This window comes from Mytilus trossulus, chromosome 14 (genome assembly GCF_036588685.1).
Source record: "Mytilus trossulus isolate FHL-02 chromosome 14, PNRI_Mtr1.1.1.hap1, whole genome shotgun sequence".
Lineage (NCBI taxonomy): Eukaryota > Metazoa > Mollusca > Bivalvia > Mytilida > Mytilidae > Mytilus > Mytilus trossulus.
In genome coordinates, this window is record NC_086386.1 from 77,337,783 (window position 1) to 77,346,741 (window position 8,959).

The 8,959-nt window shown below is 30.6% G+C and overlaps 1 protein-coding gene across 1 annotated transcript; it reads right to left on the minus strand.

The window, feature by feature from the left end:
* Positions 1 to 1,436: 1,436 nt before the first annotated feature.
* LOC134697417 (uncharacterized) lies at positions 1,437 to 8,443 on the minus strand. Its single transcript, XM_063559680.1, has 7 exons — positions 8,286 to 8,443; positions 7,392 to 7,483; positions 6,902 to 6,943; positions 5,569 to 5,738; positions 5,099 to 5,259; positions 3,131 to 3,297; positions 1,437 to 2,013 (listed from the first exon to the last, which is right to left on the minus strand). The coding sequence occupies exons 2-7, from the start codon at positions 7,456 to 7,458 to the stop codon at positions 1,949 to 1,951; spliced, it is 672 nt and encodes a 223-aa protein (XP_063415750.1). The 5' UTR covers positions 7,459 to 7,483; positions 8,286 to 8,443; the 3' UTR covers positions 1,437 to 1,948.
* Between the last annotated feature and the right edge of the window lie 516 nt (positions 8,444 to 8,959).

An 8,959-nucleotide genomic window follows, 5' to 3' on the forward strand; every position in this document is an offset into this window, starting at 1 on the left:
AGGTAGTTTTTTATGAAGTTGAAGTCCAATCAACTTGAAACTTTTCAGAAAAAGTACTCGGAGTTCATATATTTTGTAAATTAGATATATGAACTTATCACTCAAGACTAGAAATGACTTTCGACCAACCGGAAGTTGCAAATTATATCCTGATTTAAAGTATTAAAAAATATATATTTTTGGAATCAGTGTGATAGAAGCTATCATACGAGACTGGAAAAGACATTAAATACACTGGAAGTAGCAAATTATCTCCCTTATTTCATTCAAATGTATATCAAAACCATTTATGTACCGCATCAGGATAAAGTAACCAGTTTCTTTTCAAAATTTATTTGATGTGGAAAGACCTTCAATTGTTCTCTGAAAAATAGTTTTTTCATTTTATTTTTTTATTTGACATGGGTTTATATTTGGTCATTGTTCAAGGACATATTGTTGGCTTATTGATGCTTACACACATATCATTTGGACTCCGGTTGAAAGTTGGCATAATACATCTCTTAATTTTGATATAATTCTCCTCCAACAAATAAATAAAATTTCCTTTCAACTTTAAATAACAACTTACAATAAACCTTTGTAAGGCTCGTGTATTATTGAAATGAATCTTAATAACTCAGGCTTATATCAAGCTTAACCGACCGTCCAATGCCCGTATCACACTCAGCTATGAATAAACCGTATCGCAGGTTTGTGGTGTGTAGTTCGTTGACCCGGCCTATATAAATCTGACTCGAATAGCTTTAGTATTATTGAATTGAATTTTAATAACTCAGGCTGATATCAAGCTGGATCGATCGTTCAATGTTCGTATCTCACTACTGAGCTTTGAATAAAATGGCTTTGTGGCGTGAAGTATGTTGACACGGACTACGTAATACCGGTATTGTCCCAAACACATTATAGACGTTATAAGGAAAGCACAGGCGTTGATAAGTTTGACACAAACTTATCCTCTTATCTTCCGGTTTGCAGTTGAAACAAAGAAAACACTTATTTTATCATGCAAAATTTACTAATACAAATCAAAAATTTAGTAATATGATTGACTACATATTGATATTGTAAATTAATGCAGCTAGGCACATATGAAGACTAGTTTGTTTTCAATCGTTTGATGCGCTCACTCGACACAAATTGATAATTTCTTATCTTTTATAATATCGATATGCAGACAACCTGATTTTTAGTTCTTTTCACATTTTTACCGATTATGAAACCTATAAAACTTTATATAGTTTCTGTGTATTTGTTATGTGAGCTATCGTTTTTGTTCTAATACCAAGGATTTGTTATGTTTTTCATTTTTTGATTTTTTTGTATTTTCCAATCAGATTTCATGCTTTTTGTAGTTTTTGGAACCAGGCAAAATGAAGTTGCGTGGGCTTGATCACATACGGTACATTTAAATACATTAAAACTAAACTCACATAGTGGATAGAAAGTTTTTAATTGGAAAATTATTTAACAGTATTATTATTCAGGTAGAATCAGATTTACCTTAAAATAATCCAGATCTGTACATTAACCGGTATATAAAAATGTGTATACAAAACAAATAAAATTGAATTACTGTTTTCTTATTTAACACTATCATAATTCAGGTAAAATTTGATGTATCTTAAGACATGTAGGAGGATCCAGATTTGTACTTTAACCGGTTTATAAAAATATGTTTTACAAACAAAAAAAACAATTGAATTACTGTTATCTTATTCTACACTATCATAATTCAGGTAAAATCGAATTTATCTTAAGAGGATCCAGATCTGTACTTTAACTGGTATATAAAAATATATGTATAATGAAAACTAATTGAATTACTGAAAACTAATTGAATTACTGAAAACTAATTGAAATACTGAAATCTAATAGAATAATGTTCTATATATTGTGTGATGTCAGATCACTTGCGAAACTCTTTCAAAGCAAAACGTTGATCTTATTAATCAACTCTCGATAACTCTGCTAGGACAGAAATAACCATCGTATCTGCTGGCTGTGCCATGTCTACAAAAAACATAAAATTAAATTAAAATAACTGCAGCATGAATCTTTAGAAAATGTTTTTGTTCGTTTTAAATTATCTCGCTAATTGCTTTACCCTGGTTTCCGATAATATTACCATTTTAGATTAATTAAAAAAAACGAATAGAATGTGCCTACAAAAAAGCAAGTGTACGTATACGCCGATAGCTTTGGTGAGTTTTTTTACAACCCCTTGGTTGATACTGATGGTGTAAGTTTTATGTAAATTAACTGTTTATAAATTTTAACATAATTCGAATAATAGCAATGTACTAAGGTTTTCAATCCTCAGGGATCGATTGCTTTTGTTGTATTCGGAAACACTTTTCGTTGTTTTTGGTTTAAATGCAATTTAACTATGCGTTTGACTTTGAATTCTAATTATATTCATGCTGTTGCACTAGTAGATCACTGTGTAGACGAACCAATCCGAGCGTCTTGAGTAAAATATGTATGCCATTTATCTCTGATGAGTTTTTACACTGATTAAAAAAACATTAATTGCAAAAATCATTTAACGAATACTTTGTAAGTTAAGACATTTCTAATTAGTTCTTAACAAAAATGAAAAAGAAAGGCGTTTATTTGTAAGCCTGTCCTATTATTTGGTCCTGCTTGACGTAGAGCAGCCAAGTATCAATCAATATCCTTGTTGGTCCCATATCTTCCTGTTCTTATATCAGTTCGCCTTCCTAACTATCCGGAGGAAGGTTACTGTAACCTTTACAATCTCTATAACTTGACAATAAACGGGAAATTCAGCAACTTTATCATCGTTTTTATGTTGTTGCTAGTTTACGTTTTCCTTAGTTATATTGGGAGAAACGTCCAATCACCAAATTAGTTCAATGAATGTGCGCTTTGGTAAAGATTAATACATGACTTCTTCCTTCAAAAAAGTATGCATTTTCACTTAAAATATGTTTATTTTTCGAGACCTTTTTAATATTTTTAATAGTAAACCACCCTTATCATTAGCGAAGAGATCAAGCATAAAAAGTTTGAATCCCCAATCATAAATATCAATTTATACTAAGTGAACAATGTTTTCAAACAGTGTTTTAATGTGAAGATTATAAATGACTCAATTAGAACTTACTACGGGTCCAGTTTCTATCTGTGAAATTCTTTGTATAAAGGAACATCGGAATCGAGCCAATGCGTTCATATGGACAGCGTCTATCTTGATCAAGGACGTACATCCACCCTTGATCTTTAGCACATCCTCCGTAGTTCTGATTTACATAGAACTTTCGTTGACGATCTCTGAAAAAATGTATTTGTTGGACATTATTTAAACGGATTTGATGAATTTATATAAGACAACAATCAAATGAAATACTGTATCGTGACAATGTTCTTTTTTATCATTTGACCTTTTCTTATACATGTTTATTTTATTTGTAACTTCGTTTGTTTGTGTAGATTATTCTATTGAATTTTAGAATGTGAATTTAGGCAGAAAACAGTTCCTTGAAATAGGTTGTTTACGCACAGTTTGACTTTCGAAACTAACAATTTGATGGATTATAAAAACAAAATATACAATGACGTTCATTCACACGGTATTGGAAACCATTCTATGACATAAGGACATCCATTTTTTCTGATATGTTATTATAAAAACTTATAACAAAAATACCGAACTCCAAGTTAAATTCAAAAAGATTACTCCATATAAACGGACAATATCGAACGTTATCAACTGATGGAAGGAAAGAAAAACAACTGTAATATTCCCGACTTGGTACAGACATTTTTACGACGAAAATAGTGGGTATAACCCTGCTTTATAACTAGATAAACCTTCAAGTTTTGTGGAAGTTGTTTATAAATCTGTTATATCGACAAAATTGGGTGCGCAAAACAAACAGACTAAGTTAATGTGACAACAGTCAAAACTGTGTAAACATATATACATCACGGACAAAATGCCTACAACCAATTATAGAAAAGTAACATAATAGCACGAATACAGTTAACTGGAAAACTAAATTAAATTAAAAATATACACAACTTCAGCACCTAGAATCTATAACTGAATACCATATTGTATTATTTGAGTAGCAGACACTAGCAATTCATTTATAAGGCATTCATTTTGGTAATTTACAAGGAATATGTGAGATAAACGACGAGACGTTCTTTGTAAAAATCCTGGCTCATTAATTTTGAAAGTATCAGCTCCAAGCTCTTGAATATCGTATGAGTTGACAAATGTATATTCCATACGAGGGGTAGTTAGTGTATTGCTGCTAAAGTAAAGAAAGATTATCATTTTGAAATTGGAATCGGGACTATTGATCATAGCTTCTGTAGTATGTGTACCACAACCATTTTTCCCGGTCATAAAGAACATACAAGAAAGTACTACATCATATAAAAACAAACTAATTACTACGCATGCGTGTTAGTTTCAAAATACACATGTATGCATATGTTGGTAAAGTGTGTATTAAATGAAACCTAATGACGTGTTGTCATAATTGTTGGTAACTTTTTTTCACGATTGAAATTAAATAAAAATGCATGAATTTAAAAAAAGAAGGGTACATTATTGCATATTTCACATATCTCAAGTAAATGTATTGTACTTCATAGGTTCCAGGGAACCAGTACGGAAACATAATGGGATGTTCTACCGACATCATGTACAATGTGAAACGTTGTGGGCCAATGAGCACATCGAAGGAGCAAACAATGTCCACAATGTGTTAATTGGCTATTTATAGGAATTCCGATAAACTGTTTTTTTCTGGGGTTTTTTATTCCTCTTTTAGAAAATTTTACACTTAATAATGTCTCTTCTTACTTTTTGCATTTGACAGGCGATATAGGCGAAAGAAAAGACGATAAGCCCTTATATGAAATTAAAAGTATGAAGATTTTTTTAAGTACAATGCAACCTAATCTATTGCTTTAACATGGAATGAATGTTACTTAATTTGAACTGAAGACACACGAGCTGTGAATACTTGACGATGAACTCAACATTGAAAGCAATTGGACAAAGTTATGTGCCTCCATTAAATAAAACAAAATAATTATATATTTAGCAAACATTTACCCAGCAATCGAAAAGTAGTTAAATGTACTGTGTGATCCTAAATCATTAAAACTACTCTGCGCAAGGTTTGATTTGCTAAACCAGTTCATCTTATCTGTATTCCTACCATTAAAAGTCATCCATGCAACAACTTGGCTGTCTTTGAAAAATTCAACCTTCACCTGTGAATCATAGAAATCATATTTCTTTAACATATTAAACATGCACACTTAATTTTTAATATGTCTTTCAACAAGGCGAGGCCTTCAGGTTCAAAATCAATGTTGGCAGGCTCTAAAGTATATAATGGTATTTCTCTGAAAATATGCATGATAACGAAATGTGTTGACTTTTCTTGTTTTGCTGTGAACTAAAAATGAACGTATGAATGTTAATATATTGATATAATGAAAAAAAGAAAATGATTTATAAATTTAGTTCGAAACGAACTGTTATAGTTCTGACATAAACCATTATAAGTTGCGACATACCATTCGTATATTTGCATTATTCCAGTCATCCACAACACTATTTCTGAGATGACGCTGAGAACCGACTGTTCCAAAAGACGTGGGAAGAGGGTTGCATTCTGACTGACTTCGCCATGCGTCATACACAGACTTACCATTTCCTTCAAACGCAACGAATACAGGAAACCAAACTGGAAACATTCATCACAGTTGTGTCATACATTTTTTAAATATTTATAAAAGAAAAGTACTCTTTGTAAGTATGTTTTTTATGGGTGGCTTTTTGATAGTGGAATCTGGAATGCAATACATAAAATGAGGCATTTGATAGATTCATTATACGAAAATATGATAATATAAACATGCATTAATATGACAAAGGAAGCACATAGATACATGTAGTTATAGTTGATATCTATATGATGAATTCATAATCTTTCAATTATGTGAGTAACTTCTTATAGTCCATTGTTAATTTATTTTTCATCACATTTTGTTTATTTTCTTTGTTACCTACTTGGCATAGGACTCGGGCTTCTTTTAATCTGAGTTTTAATATGCGTATTGTTGTGTGTTTGTTTTTTTCTACATTAGATATAGGTATAGGGGAGTTAAGATCTCAAAATACACGTTTAACCCCGTCGCATTTTGGCGACTGTCTCAGATCAAGAGCCTCTGGCCTTTGTTTGTCTTGTCTTGTATGATTTTTAATTTTATTTTCTTGTGTATATTTTGAGTTTAGTATGATGAAAAAAAATCTCTGGCAAAAATAAGTTGGTTCACAGTATATTGAAATTTATATGGAAGTGAACTGATATTTCAGTACCACAAACCGTGGATAGACATGGTTAACACTTTATTGTAAGAATATTTCTAAGGTAAAAATATTATCGCCAAGACGATGTAAAATTTATGAAATACATTTATACGAAAGCGTGGTATTAATATGCATATTGTATTGAGTTTATATGTGGAACTGGCAAATCACTAGTAGTGAGTGTTCAAACATACACTCAGACAGTTGTATTTAGTAAAAGAAGAGTAATTCGGGTTTGATAGGGGTATATAATGTAACATACCAATATGCATTCTCTCAACAAACTAGTTAACACATGACGACCTTGATTAACCATGAAGGTTTTGCACAGTCGGTAATGAAACATGATATGAGATATCAATAAAGGCAACAGTAGTATGCCGCTGTTCGAAACTCATAAATTGATAGAAAAAAAAACAAATCCGGGTTACAAACTAAAACCGAGGGAAATGCATAAAATATAAGAGGAGAACAACGACACGACAATAAAATATAACACACACAGAAACGAACTAAGCATTAGACGAACATACTTACATCTTATTCCTATAGCTTTCTTGCGTTTTCCCTTTCCTGCACCTGAAGAACGGAGAGATAATTTATATTACATAGGTTAATTTATACAATTACTGTTTTAAAAGTAAACAGTCCGATTTATCATTAATAACTTAACTTATTCTAAATTTAAAAAAATAACCGTCCTGATTATTTTTTTCCCTTATGTTAACCATGCAACTTGTTTCTTGTGTATATTTTGAGTTTAGAATGATGACCATTATCCCTTAACTAGTATGCATTTTTTTTATAGGGACCAACCATAAGCACGCCTCCATGTACGGGAGTTTTTCGCTGCATTTAAGACATTTTGGTGGCCTTCGATTGTTGTCTGCTCAACGGTGGGGTTGTTGTCTCTTTAACACATTCCCCATAACCATTCACTATTTTGATAGTTACCAAATTAAAAAAAAAGTAAATGAGAATTTTACCGTACATATATTTCTTAGTCATGATTATTAAATGTTATTACTTTTGTTTGGGCTGACAGTTTGCACCACTACGCATACAACAACTAAGATTAGGAACAGTCTGTTCATTTCACTTATTGTTGTCTCCGTTTATCTACAATAAACAAAAAATCTGTACTGCTTTTTATTTTTTAATTGTTGTCTCCGCTTTTCTTAAACCAAAAACACTCGTTAGTGTAAATGTTGTTGTTGTTGTTCCGTTTGTCTTAAACCGAAATATATATTGTTACTGTTTTTTTTCTAATTTTTTTTCTTCATTTGTCTTAAACATGAAATCAAATCGTTACTATTATTTCTAATATGCTGTCTCCGTTTCTATATTTTTTTTTTATTATTTTTGTCCTTGTTTGTACAAAATCCCCCAAAATATCGCTATTTACTGTATTTAATTCAATTGCTATCTACAAATAAAATAAAAAGGCTTACTAAATTTTCTTCGTCTTGATATATTTCAATTTTCTTTCATTTTTTACACATTAAGGTAGTACCTAACACTACAGGGAGATAACTATGTAAAGTCGGCTAAACGTTTCAATTACATTGTGTTGTAAAAGGAATATTAAGCTTCTCAATGATAAAAATTGCTATATAACAAGTGTAATTTTTCTGACAAAACGGTTTGTTCAAAATTTTTGAAATTTTTATATTTTTGTTAAAGGGTCAAAGTAAATACTTAAACAAAATTTAAGGAAAATTAAACGAGCCAAATTATTTTTAGTTAAAGTGTTGGGTACCACCTTAAAACTATTTAACAAGCGTTTAGTTTAAGTCTTTTTTTTTTTGCCGAAATCGATTCTCATAAATATCATTGACCATTTTAAGAGCCATTTTTTTCAGACATTTGTTTTTTTTATACGCAAAGACACTATTTTAATATAATATAATTCATTACATACCCTATAAGAGATACCAATGAATACCACTTATACACAAGGTACTTGTTTCAATGCCTGGACTATAACTTACAATACATCTGTCAGCAACTTTTTTAAATATAGTTTCATTCTCCATCTACGCATGTTAACTTGTTTTTATCTTAACAAACCGTGCCTCCTTCCGCGGTTTCCTTGTTAGGGAAAAACAATATACATGTGACGCAGGACATGATACCTATACTGAAGATAAATGTAAAATGAATATTTAACCGATTAATTTATCTATATTTGATTTAAATGATATCATTTTGAAATTTACTATGAATATGTTAATACATTTTTCCGAATTGTTGCATCTTAATCAGTGAACCCTATTTTTAAGTTTAATACATATTGCTATTAAAAACATTTAGCTACACACATTCAGATGTATTGCAGCTCTTATTTTTCTCTTTCTGTTATATTTTTTACGGCCTATATTCTTTTTCTTCTCAAAAGTGTATAATATCAGACTATACTAAGAAAAAAGTAAAATCATAAATATACTTAAGTCCGAGAAAAATTTACAACGGAAAGTCCCTATTCAAATGGCAAAATCAAAAGCCCAAACACATCAAACGAATGGATAAAAACCGTATCAATTAATAAGATATTTCTTACTTATTTTGTATGTTGGAACTATTTACTAAGTTGAT

Excerpts from the sequence above, each read along its gene's own strand:
- LOC134697417 (XM_063559680.1), bottom strand. The coding sequence starts at position 7,458 with ATGAACAGACTGTTCCTAATCTTAGTTGTTGTATGCGTAGTGGTGCAA. Across the intron at positions 5,739-6,901 it reads GAAAGCTATAGGAATAAGAT|TTTGGTTTCCTGTATTCGTT; the intron begins GTAAGTATGTTC and ends GAATGTTTCCAG. Across the intron at positions 2,014-3,130 it reads AGATAGAAACTGGACCCGTA|ACATGGCACAGCCAGCAGAT; the intron begins GTAAGTTCTAAT and ends TGTTTTTTGTAG.